The sequence below is a fragment of the Peromyscus leucopus genome, chromosome 6, assembly GCF_004664715.2.
Source record: "Peromyscus leucopus breed LL Stock chromosome 6, UCI_PerLeu_2.1, whole genome shotgun sequence".
Classification (NCBI taxonomy): domain Eukaryota; kingdom Metazoa; phylum Chordata; class Mammalia; order Rodentia; family Cricetidae; genus Peromyscus; species Peromyscus leucopus.
This window is the reverse complement of record NC_051068.1, coordinates 66,249,983-66,268,336: the sequence shown is the minus strand read 5'-3', so window position 1 is coordinate 66,268,336 and position 18,354 is coordinate 66,249,983. Positions and strand designations below refer to the sequence as shown.

Genomic DNA, 18,354 nt, shown 5'->3' with positions numbered 1-18,354 from the left:
GGCGCAGTTGAGTGGGGGGGGGGAGCAGAACTTCCGGCCGGCCAGACGGGGCTGGCCCGGGCTGAGTCAGCGGAGGCTGAAGTGATGAGGTCACTGCAGGCTAGGAAGTGGATGACCGGTGGTGTCTGAACCAGCCAGAGCTCCGTGGACTCCTCAGTGCAGCCTTGCCTTGGCTGGAGTGCCCGTCCTGATGCAGACAAGTTACGGCTGCAGATCCTCACACCTGGCTCACTCAGCATTGAGTGTCATGTGGACACAATCCTTACGCCCACTAATCTACCTGGCGACTCTTGGTTCTTTCCTGAGGGGCTTGGGAAGGTAGTGCTGAGGACCTGGGCTCTCCTGGCCCTTCTTTGAGAAAGCACCGATTTCTCAGAACTTATCACCTTCCTTTCTCCTGGCCTGGTCTCATCTGCCTGCCCACACAGCCAGCCCAGAATGGCCCAAGAGTACAAACTGGGTCTTAAGGCGCTATAGGGGAGAGATTGAGGCTGGGGCTGGAGTGCTTTATCCTGTATTGGCCTGTGGTTGCACATGCAATGCCTGGCGGAGGCTGGTGAGGCATTTAGCTGGAACTGTGAATGGATGACCTGGGTGACCTTTGAGGATGGATCCTGAAAAGGAGCAGGCTGGAGAGGGGGCAGTGTCTGTCTGTCCTTCGGGTTCAGAACTCACTGAGGCAAAGTCTAGCTACTACGGTGGATTTGTGGTACCCTGGGCTTCCCAACCCTCTCCCCAAAGTGCTCCTCAAGTCTCCCATGGCACGGGTCCACCATCTTCTCTGCTCGAGAAGAGTTCCAGAAGTAGATAGAGGACTAGAACAAGAATTCTCCACCACCTGCCGGGCTTCTCTGGCAGAGCAACAAACAGGAAGCTTGGGCCTGGCTAAGCTGTGCTTCCTGGGGAAGCGGGGGAGAGGGGGGGTGTCCCGGGATGACTCAGCAGTGCCCTGCACAGAAGGTAGCTACTCTGTGCCTCAGAAAGAGGCCCCATATGGAGCACCCGCATACCTTTTTGGAGAGATGGAGTAGGGCAACACCCCCAGTCACCTCTGCCACACTATCGGGACCCTGACTGTGTGGCCCAGCACTCAGCCTCCTTCACATATGAGTAGAGTGGGGTTCCCAACGGGGTGTCCTGTCCCGGGGTTTAGGAGGCATTGGAAAAGAGAGACCCACCCTGGATCACAGGTAGGGGCTTGAGCATTGCCCAGGGCCTTGGAGCCTGTGATTTGGCTTTCTGCCAGGTTCCTGCTGCCCCTGGAGGCTCCGACACACTCTGACCCTGTTGCTCACCATACCCTTGCCTCCTACAGGACTGTCTCAACCTCACTGGGGGCCTTTGTCTGTGGGCCTGACTCCTGCATGGGGAGAGAAAGGGTCCCATTGTCCTGGTGTCCACAGTGACTTAGCAGTTCCCGAAGACTTCTAAAAATGCCCAGCCTGTCAGAGATCTTTTTCAGGCACTGTAGTCAGATCCTGACCCACAGTGCCTGCCAGGTGCCCCCTCTCTCAGGGCATGATGCAAGCAGCTCTCCCTTCCCCAGATGGGGGTCTTTCCTGAAGTCTGATTTCTATTTGGCTTGCTGCAAAATAGCTAGCTTCCTCCTGGGCAGAGCCTGAGGAAAGGCAGGAAAGAGAAGCTGGTGGACAGCATCCCACTAAGCCAATGGCTCACGTGACAGGCTAAGTGGGTGAACCCTGAGCCTCTGGGTACCCAGTTGGCTCTGTCTTGGTGTTTAAGTTGATTGTTAATAGAGAGAAGACTGATGGCCACTTAAGACTGGAATTAAATTCTACTCATATTTAATACTCAATGTGAGGCAGCCCAAAGCTCCCTGGCCCAAGTTCCGCTGACCCCAAGGGGCATCTGGAGACACTACATCATTGACAAGATGTATCACTCTATACCTCAGTTTCCCCATTACAGACAGCTGAAGTCCCCTAAGGTGCCTGGAACTCAGAGCAATCCTGGAGAGACAGAGCGACTCTGGAGGGCTGCGATGAAGAGGCGGAAGGGTTGAAGGGACCCCTGAGTAGTGAGGGAGGCGTTCATTAATGAGGACATTAAGGGCCTGGAGAACCCAGGAGGAGCCCAGGGCTAGCCCAGATCTCCTGAGGAGGCACCCTTCCTGGGGCCCAGGGCCAAGGGATTATGAGCAGCTGAGCCCACAGCTGCAGGGAGGGGGTTCCTCGACAGAGGCCTCCTGGCACCTGCCTAAGTTTATTTCTGGAGCCACAGCTGAGTCCTAAGGGTCGGGAGGGAGGAGGGAGCTGGGGGAGGGGAGTTTATCAGGACTGAAGGAGGAGATGCTAAGAGGGAAGAAGAGGGTGCCAGGACCTGGGGTCCAGACACCTGGGGCCATCCTTTTGGGGCAGGGCATGCTGAATGGCAGTTAGGCTACAAGATGCAAGTTGGCATTGGAGCGGCTGGGCACCAGGCCTGGAGAGGGCTGGGACAAGAGGCAGGTCTGCCACCCCTGAGACGCAGCCAGGCGCTGGATTGTGGAGTCAGAAGGTGGGGTGGCAAGGGGGTTCAGGGTAAAGGAAGCAGGGACCCTAGAAGAAGAAACACCAATGCAGACAGACTGCTGAGGTCCTTGGCCCCTGAACCAGGCTGCGTCCATGGTTCTACAGCAGCGTGCTCTAGTGTGGTCCTAAGGTGGCCTGTGGGCTCAGGGACCCGTACTAGGGAGAAATCACTCTTCCTCCTCCTCCCAGGAGGACTCAAGTCTAACTTCCAACCATCCTGTGGCGGTACCCATCCGAGAATTTAGCCTTCCCCTGAGAGGTGGGATGGGGTACAACGGGAACTCACTAGGGAGCCTGCCTGTCCCTGAGCCGGAGTCCAATCGGGTTTTCTGGGCTGGGTGGGCTCGCCTTCCCGGGGAAGTACAGGCAGCACATTCCAGACAAAATGAAATCGCATTCCTTCACCCCCCACCAGAGAGGATGGCATCATTGACAGCAGCTGCCGCAGCACAGGTCAGGTGGCAGCAGCTGGTGGCCCAGGGCGAGGCTGGGGTGTGGGCCGTGGGCAGGACAGGAATGAAGAGGGGGATTTTCTTTCAGACAATGAATGGATGCCGATTCTTTGACCCAGTGATTCCAGCACTGGAGGTCGAGGGTGATGTCATTCATGTCAGAACGATCTGGAGCCTCAAGGAAGGATTCGGTTCACCCAGTACCTTCCAGGTGAAAAGCCCAGGCTCTGGGGGTCCAGGGGCTCAAGATCACCTTCTGAGAGCCCCACCCAGGATGGGTGCTCACAGCGGGCAGGCGGAGGGAGCGCCTTAAGAAGCCACACTCAGAGCGCCTTTGGCTGGAACACAAAGCCTGGCCTTGGATTTCCTTTGAGACTCCCGCAGCTCCAGGGACAGCATCAGGCTGGGCTGGAGGGAGCCTCTGCCCCTGACCTCACCCTTGGAGGCACCTCAGCCTGCACAGCCTTATAAGGAAGTGCCCCAAACAAACTGAGGAAGCCACCTCCGCCCGACACCCCCCCCCCCAACAAGCCTGTCTCCGGCTAGCTCAGAGGCTATATTTACCAGAGGAGGCCCCAGAATAACCTCCCCCTGTCTCATGCTGTGTGTGTGTGTTGGGGAATGTTTCATCTCTTGCCCTCTCCTCATCCCCTTCTGTGGGGACTCCACCCTTAGAAGTGTGTCCTTCTGTCACTCATTCACTCTGTCCTCAGGGACTTCCGGCACCAACCAGTCCTTGGCCCCTGAAGCCCTGTAACGTTCTTTCCCTGTTTTTGTCCTCTTGGGCTACTTGGTCGGCCTTCTGCAGGGTCCCCCCTCTCCCCTGGGAGTTCCCAGGGTCTCTGTGGGCCTCTCCTCACTCTATTCAAGCTCTGCTGAGATTCCAACTCCAGTCCCTACTTGGTCCTCTCTCCTGAGTCCTGGGTCCCGAGCGTACCCTCTGCCCTGTCCCAAGCCCGTCTGTCTTGGAAAGTGGCAGCACACGTCCAGTGTGTGCACGCAGCCCTGGGTCACCAGCAGACTAGTGCTCCTGGTCTCCCCGCAGCTCCTGAGACTTCACTCTCTCCCCCATCTCTCCATGTCCTCTCCTGCACCTTGGTCTGCACCTGTACCAGGGGCAGGCTCCCTCCTGTCCCTGCTCAGCCTGTTCTCAGGAAACGGAAGTCCTGGCGGGGGCTCCTGTGCACAAACCTTCAGCAGCATCCATTTCTCTGAGGAAGAGTCCGTGCTTCCTGGCTTCTTGCTGAGGACTTTGCCCACGGCCAGGGCTGCCTGCAGTCTCCCCAAGTCGTCTTCTCCCCAGCCTCTTCCCTTCCCACCACTCCGCCTGCTTCCTGTCTCCCAGTGCCCCAGATCTCTTCTGTCCTAGGTACTACCGTTTCCCCACACACACCCCAGTATTCTCTCCAGCACTCAGGGTAGCCTGCCCTGCCCGGCTCTGCGCCCTACCCAGCACGCATCTGTCTCCAGAGACAGTTTCAACCTGGCAGCCTTTGCTGGGGAGCTGCTCAAGCTTCCTGTGCCTGGAGCTGTGTTGTACGTTGTGGGTATTTTCAGAGTCTGCACTGTGTAGAGGGAGGGTCAGTAAAATGACAACCAGGCTGATGGTCACAGCCAGGGTGTCCCTGTCCCTGTCCAGCTCTTGCCTTCCCTGTGGCTTGGACACAGCCCATGCCTCCTGCTGTAGAGAGATACCCGCTTAGGGAAGTCCTCGCTTCTCACTCACATCCTGACCCCTGTGTAGAGTTACTAGCATCAGTGGCAAGCTGGGATAACTGCAGAGGACCACAAGCTTGTGAGGGTCCACGATGGGGATCTGGTACAGGGCAGGGCTAGTTGGCTTAGCTCTGTCCTTGGTGTTAACCCAAGCCGTGGTACCCAAGGGCCTGGAGAGAAAGCACAGGATGTCTTGTCCCGTTAGAGGGGCAGGCTCTGCCTGCCTGATGCCAACGTGCTGGTCTCTGCCTGTCAGCTGGCAAGCCAGACAAGAGAACCTTGTCATTAGTGTACAGGAAAGAGAGAGCGGAGGCTTGGGCTGCCAGGAGGGTGGGGTAGGAGAATCAGGATCCTGGACCCCTGGGGGCCAAGGGTGTGGATGAAACGGCCCCGGAACCAGAACATAGATGTGAAGGAAGGGTGTGCACAGAGGAGTCCACAGTGCCAGCTGGCCAGGACAGCCTTGGTCTACCCTCCTTGGGAACTCTCCATCCCAAGGAGAGAAGGAGCCTGCTCTGGGCTTGTGATGGCGTTCATGGGGGGCAGCCAGTGCCATCCCATCGTGGTATCTAGACCTGGGCACTGGTCCTCCTCCCCACCGGTGGAGCATCACCAGCAGATACTTTCTATCTGGGTATCCCAACTTGGAGGAATGTGGGTGCCCCCTGCCCTGCACAGATGTTGAGAGAGAAGCCTACGGGCAGAACCTGCTACTCCTAGTGCGTGACACACTCCACGCTCCCACCTGGAGAGCTCCCTCACATTCCCCTGACCCTGCTAACCTTTCTTCCCCATCTCCTGCTTCAGCAGGTGAGGAAAATGCCACGAGAGACCTCCTTTGAGGACCACAGAGGCTTCCCCGGGTCTCTCTCCTCTTCTCCCAGCCTCAGGAGGCCACCCAGGGCATAGGGCAATCCAGCTTCCCCTCATGTGTGGATGGGTCTGAACTTCGGAGAAACTGTTGACCTAAGCCTGCACAGCCGGACTAAAGTAGCCAGGCCGCTCTCCTCCCTCCCCAGCGCCAACCCAGTCGGTCATCACAGGCTAGACAACTGTTTAGATTTGGGAACCAGGGGGCTAATTACGCTGGAGACACTGAGGGGCTAGTCAGGAGGACATCGGTGGGGAGGGCCCTGTAATCAGTGGTGTGGGTGGAGATGACAACCTGGCCTTCCCCAGAGGCGGCCCCTCCACTCCATCGATTCTCAACCAGGAGGACTCCCGGAAAGCTCGAAGGAAGCAGCCAGACGTTGTGGGGAGGGATACAACTTTATTCAAACGAGGAGGAGCAGAACAAGATCTCAGCAGGCTGAGACGAGGGGAGGGGTCAGTCATCATTGCTGCCCTCACCTCCTCTGGGCATAGGCCAGACCAGACCTTGTGGGGATGGATGGTACTGCCGCAGCCAGGCAGGACTAGCAAGACCTGGCCAGAGCAGCCCCACGGGAAAGCTCTGAACCCAGGCTTCTTCCAGCAGGTGAGATGCAGAAGAAAGGGGGCCTAGAACTACTGGGGCTCGGCTAACGTGAGCCTTCAGGACAGTCCAAGCGGATGGCCCCGACAGGGCCTCATCTCCCTCAGCCAGCCGCACCTCTCCAGGACAGACCCCGCAGATCAAGCCATCAAAGCTGAGAATGCTGGCCCAGGTCAGGAAGGGACCCTCGACACACACACACACATCATTAGTCCTCAGCGCCAGAGCAACCTCTAATCTTCCCCTGAGAACCAGGCATCTCCATCTACTCCACTCAGAGGGAACTCCAGGGAATGGCCTGGGTCTAGGTGTACAGGGGACCCTACCAAAGGAGCCTTTAGGGTACCCCCTTCCTGTTCCTGTAAAAGGAGTCCTTGATCCTGGCCCCCATCCAGGACTCCCTGCTCCTCAGACTGCTCTAACCCGTTCTCCATCCTCCCATTCACATGCTCTGACTCCAAGCTGGGGCCCTGGCCACCAATAGCAAAGGTATCTCCTGCCCCTGGCACCATGCTAGTCACCTCTTGGGGTGCATCCAAATGGTCAGGGACTTGATCCTCCCCCTCTGAGGAAACAGACTCAGACCCCTCTGACCCAGAAGGCTCAGCACTGTCCTGAGACTCAGTTTCCAGGGCAGTCACGGAGATATTAGCTGTAGCACCTCTCAGGCCATCACCCCAGGGACCGCTGACACCCACAGACTCATGTTCCCGGAGGTCCCCTCTTTGGGTGGTATCCTGGACCTTGAAGCCTCCACCAGAGGGCCCTGGCCCCCACCACTGAGCCCCAGACTCAGCCCCTCCCTCCTCCTCTCCCTCCTCCTCTCCCTCCTCCCCACTCTCTTCCTCATCCGCAAACCCATCAGACTCCCCACCCTGGTCCCAGCATTCAGGCTCCAGGACTGGGGGCACCTGGCCCAGATGATCTGCCGCCTCCTGGGGAACCCCTGGAAGAAGAGAGGCCTCGGTCCCCAGGTCCTCAAACTCCTCAGACGACAGATCGGAGTCCTGGCCTTGCTCCTCTTCCCCTGGTGGGGTGCTGAGGCCCTGGGAAGCCAGGACAGCAGGACCCCAGCCTTCCTTCCCGGCCTCCCCTTGAGGGGAGAGCCTCTGCTCTCCATCCAGGTCCCACTTTGGGGAGGTGGGGGACCTCAGGTAGAGGCCCAGGGGAGTAGAGTCAGGGAGCGTTTCCCCTAACGCATCAGCCTCGCTTTCCTCTCTGCTGTCCTCCCAATCCTGGAGGCCCTCAGGGGTCTCCCCAAGACCAAACTCTTGCTCACCTTCTACCTTTCCCAGTACTGCTGACACACCTTCCGGCTGCCACCCCGCTTCCTGGATCCCCTCAGCCTGGGGCTGCAGCTCACAGGCATCTTCCAGAGCTGGGATGGGTGAACAGGGACCAGGGGGTGCCAGGGTTGCCTGGGTACCCTCATCTTCCTCCGTCTCTGAGGGCCTGGGCTGAGGGCGTCACTGCCCTCATGGTCTGAGGTCCCCACCGAGGCTTCCTCTACTCCCCAGCTCACCCCAGGCTCTGACTCCTGGCAGCCCTTGGATTCCAGAGCGTCACTGGTCTTGGGCAATTCAAAGATCTCTGGCTCCACGGCACCCGCCTCCTTTGGTTCTTTTTCAGGCCCTTCAAAGTCCTGAGCTACCTTTGCCTCCACACTTTCCTCCCCCAGGGATGGGTGAATGGCCTCCCCCCTGGCCAGATGCCTTGGCTCCTCTAACCCTACCACGTCCTGCTCTGGCTCCAGTGCAGCTCTGGTAGCCACCCCTGAGCCCAGGGTAGCCTCTATGGAATCTTGTCCACCTGCTTGGGCTCCATCCTCATCTTGCAGCAGGGGCTCTGTCGCCTCTGCCATTCCCTGAGCTACCGGGACCTCTAGGGCCCCCATCTGCTCTGGTTGTCCCTCCAGGCCCTGGAGGGCCCCAGCACTCCCTTTTCCGCTGCCTTCCTCACTGGAGACCCTCTGCTCTGTGGGGGCACAGCTCCCCAGGCCCCAGGCCTCCCCTGGAGTGACATCTAACTGCCGCTCCCTCTCCTCAGCAGCATCTTCTTTCCCATCTTGCCCACTCAGGGGCAGCTCTGCCTCATCCTCACTTTCCACTCCCGTCCTCCCTAGGGGTGGGTCCTGCTCCACTGCTCCGTTCTCCACCACCACATCCTCCCACCTTTGTGGATCTCCAGACCCAGGCAGCTCCTGCCCCACCTCTTCCAGAGACCTCAGTGGCTCTTGGTGCTCCTCCATCTCTAGGCACGCTTCCACTTCCAGCTGTTGCCTACCCTCCTCCATCCCTTCTGGAGATTCCACAGCCTCTAGGTCCCACTTGCCCAGAGAGCTCAGGTCTTGAGCCTCCCCTTCAAGGGGTCTCAGGGTCTTTTGGTGCCCATCCACATACTCGAGCCGTTCTTGAATTTCATTTTCTAGAGGTTTCGTCGACTCTCTAGACACTTCTGTAGACCACAACGGCTCTTGAGCATCCATAGAGCTCATTATTTCCAGGTCCCCTGTTGCGTTCTTCAGTGGGTCTATGTCCTCTGTTTCTGAAGACTTCACTGCCTCCACACTTCTTTCTTCCAGTGACACCAGGGACTCTTGGTCCTGGTTTTCAAGAGCTCTAGCTATTTCCTGGTCAAACTCTGGACCCACTTTTTCTGGTGGTCTCACTGCCATCTGGTCATCCCCTACAGACCTCAGTGCCTGCTGAGTCTCTTGTTGGAGAGACCTCTGTATCTCTTGGTCCTGTTCTTCAAGAGGTTGCAGGGACTCTGGATTCTCTTTTTTCAGGGCTCTAAAGGTCTCGTGGTTCTCATCTTCAAGAGACTTCCCTGAGTCCTGACTTCCTTGGTCTAGCAGGCTCTCAGTCATCCAGTCCTCTTTTTCTACACAACTCAGTGGTTCATGGTTCTCCCTTCCTAGAGATCTCTTGACCACCTGCTCTTCTTCTTCTAGAGACCCCAGGAACTCCCGGTTGTCTTTTTCTAGATGATTGATAATCCTCTGGTCCTCCTCTTCTAGAGACCTCTGTGGATCCTGGGTCTCCTGGTTTCTTTCTTCAGGAGACCACAAGGACTCCTGAGTCTCTTCTTTTAACAGGCCCCCAGTCATCTGGTCATTGTCTTCTAGAGACCTCAGGAGCTCTACATTCTCTTTTTCTAGAGACCCCATGGAGCCCTGGCTCACTTTTTCTAGAGGTTTCACAATTCTCTGCTCCTCTTCTGCTTCTAGAGATTTCAGTGGCTTCTCACTTTCTAGTGATATAACAGTCTCCTGGTTTTCATCAAAGGACCTCAGAGATTCCTGATTCTCTCTTTCTAGAGGTTTTACAGTCCTCTGGTCCTCCTCATCTAGAGACCTGAGGGATTCCAGACACTCCTTTTCTATCAGCCTCTCAACCATCTGGTCCTCTTCTTCTACAGACTTGAGCAGCTCCTGATTCTCTTTCTCCAGAGGTCTATCTGTCTCCTGGTCCTCCTCATCTAGAGACCTCAGGGACTCCAGACACTCCTTTTCTATCAGCCTCTCAACCATCTGGTCCTCTTCTTCTACAGACTTGAGCAGCTCCTGGTTCTCATTCTCCAGAGGTTTATATGTCTCCTGGTCCTCCTCATCTAGAGACTTCAGGGACTCCAGACACTCCTTTTCTATCAGCCTCTCAACCATCTGGTCCTCTTCTTCTACAGATTTGAGCAGCTCTGGTTTCTTTCTCGAGTCTTCTGTCTCCTGTCCTCCTCATCTAGAGCCTCGGACTCCAGACACTCCTTTTCTATCAGCCTCTCAACCATCTGGTCCTCTTCTTCTACAGACTTGAGCGGCTCCTGGTTCTCATTCTCCAGAGGTTTATATGTCTCCTGGTCCTCCTCATCTAGAGGCCTCAGGGACTCCAGACACTCCTTTTCTATCAGCCTCTCAACCATCTGGTCCTCTTCTACAAACTTGAGCAGCTCCTGGTTCTCTTTCTCCAGAGGTCTATATGCCTCCTGGTCTTCCTTGTCTAGAGACCTCAGGGACTCCAGACACTCCTTTTCTATCAGCCTCTCAACCCTCTGGTCCTCTTCTGGATATCCCAGTGGATGCTGGCTCTCCTTTTTCAAAGCTGTCAATGACTCTAAGTTCTCCTCATCTGAAGACCTCACCACTTCATGATTTTCCTTTCCTGTAAATGAAACTGTCTCTAATGTACCTTCAAGAGACATTAACTCTTGCTCCTCGACTCTTGGGTCTTCTTTTCCTAAAGGCTTAGACAGTTCAGGAACCTCCTTTTCTAGAGTTTTGTCTGCCTCTACATCCTTTTCTTCTAAAGACTTCAGTAGTGTTTGTTTTTCTTTTTCTGGGTTTTTTAGTGTTCCGAGGTTCGCGTCTATAGACCTCAGAGAACTGCTATTCTCCTTCCCTGGTGTCTCATGGCTCTGGATTTTCCGAGACATCAGTGTCTCCTCTCCTAGAGCCTCCAGGGTTTCCTTTTGCAAAGGACCCTGGGAATCCTGGATTTCTTCCATGTCCAGACCGTCTTCTTGTGTTTCCTGCGCCAAGCTGCTCTCTAATTTTACTTCTATGGCAGCTTCTTTCTCTACTGGCTCCCAGATTTGCCCTTCATCTTCCTGGAATATGCTACACACTCTAGACTCACTGGGTTCTCCATCTTTAGCCTCTAAAACAGGGTGATGAAGAGTGAGGGATGGGACTGAGGAGGTCGGATCCTTGGGGAAGTGGCCAGGCTGCTTGCTCCCAGGTTCCTCTAACTCTGGGAGGACACCAGTAGAAACAGACCCTGCGGCTTCAGCCCAGAGAGGCTCTGGACCCTGTCGCCTCCCACCCTGTGTCTGGAGCAGGGAAAGAGGGGCATCTTGGGCTCTGACCTCTGCGTTTGTAGGACAGGGAGACTCGGCCATGGCTGGGATGGGGGTGCTGGCCAAGGTGGGGGTTCGGGCCTGAAGGAATTCCTGGGTCTTCAGAAAGGTTGTCACGGGCGTCTCAAGGGTACCGGGCAAGGGGGAAGGCAGGGGTGTTGGGCTGAGGACAGGGAGCACAGATCCCAGGTGCTGGTCCTCTGGTATCCCAAGGAAATGCAGCTTCAGCTTGGGGTCTGGAAAAGCAGAGTAAGAAACGCTGTAAGTATGTCCTGACCTCACCGTAAAGCAGCCCTCACACTGGCCAGAGTGCACCAGCCGTTGTCCGACCCCCACTGGCTAGACTGGGCACATCAGTACAGTTGGAGCCATGCAGCGAAGACTTGCATTGGTGCTGCTTAGGAAAGATCTTCCAAGAGTAAAAGGGTGGAGCTTCCAGGAGCAGCTGGCTCCGCCTCTTACCCTGAAAGCCAAGGGAAGCCTGGGAACTTCGGCCAGGTGTCTGCAAACGGGAATTCTCAGCCTCCAGCAGAGTCCTGGTGGGGAGGGGGAGAAAGGGGGTCAGCCCCAGATGAGGTGGCACGTCCTGACCCTGCAGGCTCACTCTCTGCTATGACCATTGTCCTACAAAAGCCACACAGCCGTATACCCACAGATATTATATACTTGGTCACAGCCATATTTGAGACACGGGGAGACCCCACATGCAGATTCCCACAGTCAGACACTGGGCCAAGTGAATTGCTAAGGCTTAGATCGGCCTCCTCAGATCAGTCTCCGCCTCCCCACCCAAGGCCAAGGCCGATGACCTCATCCTCTGGGAGGGAGGCCGATTCTCATGCTAATTATTGCCTTTTGTCCACACCACCATCTGGAGGGCTTGAGAAGGGGGGCTCCTAAGGGGAAGTGGGAATTCTCAGGCTGTTCCCATGGGATGGCTCCCTCCTCTGTCCCCAGAGCGGGTGACAGACAAAAGCAAATGAATTCTGCTCCCCCTCTGCAAACCCTTTACGGACCTCCAACACCAGTGGTTACATTCCTCTGAGCTGCCTGGACCCTTCCTCTCAGAGGGCCGACTGGGACTAAGACCCTCATCTTAGGATCTCAAACTCTTCAGGGCAGAGGTCTTTAGATTCATGCCCCTGCCTCGGTGGCCTGTGGAGCTGACTGGAGGAGAAATCAATTCCCAAGAGATTCCGAGCTACTGTCCATGACGTCTGAGCAGCGTCTCCTCTGTCCTGCAGCATCCAGCCCTTCTTACTGGCTTTCCATCGCCTACCTCCACCGCCTCTCCTAGACCTGTCTCACGCCCTGCCACTCTGCCAATGGGTTCTGGAGAAGGGAGACATCCTGCCCTGGCCCCGTGGTCTGGAGTGATAGCCCCAGCCCTCAGCAGCGGGGCTCCCAGATGGGCTCTTTTCCCACAAGAGACACATAGAGAGGCTATACTGTCAGAGCCATTGCGCTCAGCCTTCCCAAGGCAATCTAAAAAGGGGGGGGGAGTGGGGCAGGAAGTTGGGTGAGGCCAGGGGCTTGAAAGGAAGCCAAAGGCTAGGAGCCCGGCTCTTACCCTAGATGCAGCTGAGGCTAGGTCAGATGACAGGTCTGCCTGATCAGGCACACCTGCGAGGTCTCTTTTCTGAGACTGCCCAGGTATCCCCAGGATATGTTAGCACAGAAACTGTAGCTATGGCTTGTCTTGGAGAGAAGGCGGATGCAGACGCCTGTGCCCTCCAGGTTCCTCCCTGAAGACGGAGCTGTCTCTTTAAACATCGCTACCTCTTCTGGTCCTGAGCTCCAGGGGCAGCAGGTGGGCTCAGGTGGAAGTCTAGGTGTGACTGTGACAGCTGAGGTGGCTGGGGAGATGGCTCAGTGGGCAAAGTACCCGTCATCAAGCCTGACAACAGCCTGTTTGATCCCTGGGACTCATAAGCCTCCATTACAGTTAGATAGATAGATAGATAGATAGATAGATAGATAGATAGATAGATAGATAGATAGATAGAACTTAAAAAGTTTAAGTGACTCTGAGGGCTGGACAGATGGTCCAGCAGTGAGAGTGCTTGCTGTCTTACAAAGAACGGGAGGTTGGTTCACAGCATCAATGTGGAGCACAGCTCACAACCACCTGTAACTCTAGCTCCAGGGGACCCAATGCCCACTTCTGGTCTCTTAGGACACCTGCGCACATGTTGCATACACACAAATACACATCAATACTTTTATAAAGCAACAGCTGAGGGTCACAGAGAAAGACCAGAGCCACGTTCCCGAACCCTTCAGGCAGGGACTCAGCCCCGGGTGTGCATCTGCTGTGTACCTGTACGTAGCCACCTCCAGACTAAGGGACATCTTGAGGTGTGCCAGTTGCTGCCCACCTTCCAGGATCTGAGCGATCTGGCTCTGTAGGCCCTGCTTCTCCTGCTCCAGGGCTTCCACAGCCAGCTGCAAAGCAAGCCAGAGGAGTGAGTAGAAGGGGCCTCCCCCCTGGGCCCTGACCCTCCTTTCTGCTCTGAGGACTTCTCTGTAGGGCAGATTCCTGTTCCTCTACCTACATCCTCCCGGCCCAGAGCACTGGACTGGATCCCCAGAGAAGCTCAGGGGACGCTCTAGCCTCTCCTAGACCAGGCTTCTCCTGAGGATGTTGACCAAACGGTAGCACATGTTGTTGACAATCCAGCTCCCGTGGGAGGAGATGATGGGTTACAGAGAGGAGGAGAGGGGTAAAGCGGAAACAAGGAAAAAACCATTTTTCAGGAGTCGGCTTGGAAGGAAAGCAGCTGGGTCCTCCCTGTCCCCCGCTCCTCAGAGCAAGCCTGGTTCCTCCACTTCCCACGTGTTCTGGAATCTTTCTCCTCCAAGAGGAGTGGGAAGGTGGCCATGTTGGGACTTCTGTCTGGGCCAGGCAAGAGGCTGTTTTCTCAGCTGTTGGTCACATCTGTGCAGTATGAGGGGGAGGGTGCCCCAGGCCTCTGGAATGTGTTCCAGGGAGCTGAGAAGTCGTGACACCGAGAGAGGCTGGTGGTCAGTGGTGGCTCACCCCGCCTTCTTTCACCTTGGTTGCTAGGGACTTTCTGGCGCTCGAGGGAGCATGTGCTTGGAACCCTCTGATTGACAATAGCATAGGGAAGGACGCAGGGAGCCATCCTAAAGGGAAGTTGCCATTCAAAGAGCGATGAGCCGCTACAGTGGGTCTTGGCCTTCGAGCCTTCCAAGTGGGCTGTGCCACGGGGTCTCAGAATTCCATCCTCCCTGCCTGGACGGGAAAGTCTAGGGCTGTGTGTTCTGGGCAGGGGCTCCAGAATACAGCTGCCCTTGCCCTTGTCCCACTCCCTTCCCGAAGGTCTCTTGGCCTCCTAAGCACTTTCTAGAACCTGGTCTCACTCGGGTCGGTGGCCACCTCACCTGGAACTTTTCAGTGGCCTGCAGCCGGTCCTGCCAGCGGCCCTCCAGCCTCTGTTCCAGCGCCTCTCTGCGCTCCTGGAGGCCGTCGCGTTCAGCCTGCAGCTGCTGCAGCTCTAGGCGACCCTCCCGAGCGCCCCGCACGGCTCGGCCCAGCCGCTCGCGGGCCTGGCCCAGCGAGCTCTCCATGTGAGCCACGCGCTCCTGGTAGTCGCGCACCGCCCCGCGCCACGCTTCGCCGAGCCGTCGGGCCAGCTCCTCCACCTCGGGGGCCCGCGCCGGGGGTCCTCGGGGAGGCGCGGGGAGCCGGCGTGGCGCGCAGGCCGCCTGCGCGTTCAGATGCGCTCGCTCTTCCTCGTGCGCCGCCCGCAGAGCCTCTAACTCGCGCTCCAGCTCGGCCGCCCGGCTGCTCAGCCAGCCCTGCGCACTCTTCTCCGCCTCGAGCGCGCGCCGGCTGCAGGCCGCCTCCTCGCTGGTCCGCTCCCGGGCGAGCCGCATCTGCTGGCACCGGCCCGCCACGCCCTCCAGCTCTTCAGCAAGGTTGTCGCGCTGCACCTCAGCCTCGTGCTTCTCCCGCCAGCGCTGGTCGACGAGGACCCGCAGGGCTGCCAGCTCGTCGTCGGCTCGGGCCCGCCAGGAGGCATCCCCGGACTGCGCCCGGAGTCCCCCAAGCTCGGCGCTGAGCAGCTGGTTCTGCTCCTCCAGCGTCTTGACCCGGGTCAGGTAAGCCTCCAGGCGTCGATTGAGCTCCCACAGCTGGAAAGATTCCTCCCCGACGCAACCCTCCATGTCGCTGGTCTGGCCCACCGAGGGCGGGAGGACGTGCAGCACGGGAGAAGGGAGCGGCCTTCGGAGCTTTAAAGGGAGAGAAAAAGTAGCGGCGGCGACAGTGACCCAGCGGAAGCGGACGACTCCAGCAGGGAGCCGGAGCGAGGGTATTCATACTCCCGCCAGCCGGGCGGGAAAGGGGGCGGCACCCAGGCCTTAACCCTTTAGGGATCAGTGCAACATGCAGCCCGAGTCCCCGATTCGTTGGGGTGCAGGAGAGTGGAACCAAAGAGGCAGCCCGACCCGGAGAGATCCTGTCCGACGTCAGTGATTTTTCTGAGGAGGCTTGAGGAACAGCCAGACCCCCCTTGAACACCCTAAGATGCACAGAACTGGGCTTGCGGACCTCCTTTCTCTACACACCCATTACTCAAATCCTCTGAGACGCAGCTTCTCATCTACAAAAAGACTTGGTGTTGGAAACCTCGTGAACTGTTGGAGAAAAAAAAAAAAAAAAAAAAAAAAAACAGACAATGCAGTGTTTTGTGTAAAACAGTGAATACTCACCCCCGAGGGAGGCCACATTGCAGAGAGACACACCCCAGAGCAGGAAGAACCCCCTAGTACTAGGAGAAGCCTCCCAGTGCTCCGGAGGCTAAAGCAGGATTGAGGCCAGCCTGAGCCACAGACACACACACCCCGTTTCTCTTTTTCTTAAGATGGTCGGTCTATGTGGATGAGGCTGCTCTGGAAATCGTGGAGATCCTCCTGCCTTAGCCTCCCCAGCTACCTGCGCCAGCACCCGCTGCCCAGCCAGCCCCGCTGATGTTAACAGACACAATGCCCGGTTCTCACCCACACAGGGACGTCCTGTTGCCTCCCCCTGCATCAGGAAAAGGGGAATGGCAAGAGACATCATAGGTTCAAGAAAGTTTTTTGTCGTTTGTCGTTCCTATAATTGTCATTTACTCCGTTAGGAAGTTACAAAGCTCTCAGGGGTGCCCCCTGGTGGCTAACAATGAAGTCTGGAGAAGAAGGGAATGAAGATAATGAACTTAATTACAAGGGACCAATGTTTGAACGCTTGGTCCCCCACTTGGTGGACCTGCTTGAGAAGGATTAGGAGGTGTGGTCTTGTTGGAGGAGGTGTGTCACTGGGGGCGGGCTTTGAAAGAAATTGAGGTTAGCTGCCTCTCTCTGCCTTGTGCCTGTGGATTGAGATGTGTGCCCTCAGCTACTGCTCCAGTGCCGTGCCAGCCAGCCTGCTGCCATGTCCCCTTCCATGATGTTCAGGACCTGTGGGTGAGGAGAGTGAGACGAGAACTGACTCCCACAAGTTGTCCTCTGGCCTTCACATGCATACTGTGGCATGTATGTTCCTGTACATACACACACAAAATAAGAAATGTAAATATTTTTTAAAACAAAATAGCTGTTTGAGTTATTGAAGTTATTGACTTGAGTTTTATCAAAACTCATTCAATGAGGCCAGTTTGGTGGCACACACCTTTAATCTCAGCACTTAGGAGACAGAAGCAGGCAGATCTCTGAGTTTGAGGGCAGCCTGATCTACATAGCAAGATCATACTTGTTGCTCTTCCAGAGGACTCAAATTCAGTTCCCAGCACCCACATCTAGCTTCAAGGGTGTCAAAGCCCTTTGACTTCTGCATGCAGTCACACAAACGTGTACATACCCACGCACAGACATATACACATAAGAAATAATAGTAAGGGGCTGGAGAGATGGCTCAGAGGTTAAGAACACTGACTGTTCTTCCAGAGAACCCAGGTTCAATTCCTAGCACCCACATGGTAGCTCACAGCCATCTATAATGAGGTCTGGTTCCTTCTTCTGGCATGCAAGGATACATGGAGGCAGAATGTTGTATACATAATAAATAAATCTTTAAAAATAATAATAAATATTTTTTAAATCAAAGTATGGATCAACTCTGAAAATGCTGAAGATGTTCTACACGGTCCTGAAGTATCAAATGTTCAGCCAAGACTTAACTCTTTAGGTAACAGGCTTTCTTTTGGGCCACTAACCAGCTCCCAAATCATGACATGGAGATTTATTATTAGTTATGAATGCTCCGCCTTAGCTTATGTTTGTTTCTGGCTAGCTTTTTTTTTCTTTAACTTAAATTAACTTGTTTTTTTTCATCTACATTTTGCCTTGGGTTGTTTTTTTTTTTTTTTTTTTTTTTTTTTTTAACCATTCTTTCATTCTGTATATCCTACTCTGACTGCTGGCTGCCTGGCTGGCTGGCCCTGGGCATCTCCCTGTCTTTCTTTTCAAGCCTAGATTCCTCCTCCTACTTATTCTCTCTGCCCACCACACCTACCTCTCCCTCCTCTGCCTATTGGGCACTCAGCTTTTTTTTTTTTTTTTTTTTTTTTTTAAATATACATTGGTGTTATGCCTGCATGTATGCCTGGGTGAGGTGTGGTACCCTGGAACTGGAGTTACAAACTGCGGTGAGCTGCCATGTGGGTGCTGGGAATTGAACCTGTGTCCTCTGGTAGAGCAGTCAGTGCTCTTAACTGCTGAGCCATCTCTCCAGCCCCACCTCCCATTCAGCTTTTTATTAGACCAATCAGGTGCCTTAGGCAGGCAAGGTAAAACAAATGCAACACATCTTTATATTGTTAAACAAATGCATCACAAACAAATGTAACACACTTTTACATAGTTAAAGAAATATTTACTATTCCCAGAGACTTCAGCATAGAGACCACATAACCTCTACAGTGGGGAAGTACAAAACAGGTCAGCAGCCACTGAGAGAGAGAGAGAGAGAGAGAGAGAGAGAGAGAGAGAGAGAGAGAGAGAGAGAGAGAGAGAGAGGCAGAGACTACAGAGAGAGAGAGAGAGAGAGAGAGAGAGAGAGAGAGAGAGGCAGAGACTACAGAGAGAAATGGAGATCAAGAGAGGCAGAGAACGAGAACAAGAGAAGACAGACAGGGAAAGGCAGCAATCGATGGAGACAAGACAGGCAAACAGTGACAGAGATTCCAGAGCAAGCCAAGGGCTCTATGGACAACCCAGAAAGGGGCCTGCTCTCGTCCCTGACTATTGAAAGGGGGCAGGGGAGGGTTTTCACTTTGCGGTGCTGGGGCCTAAACCAGTGCTTCATGCATGCTGGGCAAGCACT

At 55.5% G+C, this 18,354-nt stretch overlaps 1 protein-coding gene across 1 annotated transcript; it reads right to left on the bottom strand.

The window, feature by feature from the left end:
* Positions 1-5,949: 5,949 nt before the first annotated feature.
* On the bottom strand, positions 5,950-15,392 carry Nes (nestin). The gene is given in 6 exon segments (XM_037206761.1): positions 5,950-7,638; positions 7,641-9,902; positions 9,905-11,260; positions 11,487-11,560; positions 13,345-13,469; positions 14,430-15,392. Coding segments are annotated over 6 exon segments (5,835 nt in total). The 5' UTR covers positions 15,216-15,392; the 3' UTR covers positions 5,950-6,406.
* Between the last annotated feature and the right edge of the window lie 2,962 nt (positions 15,393-18,354).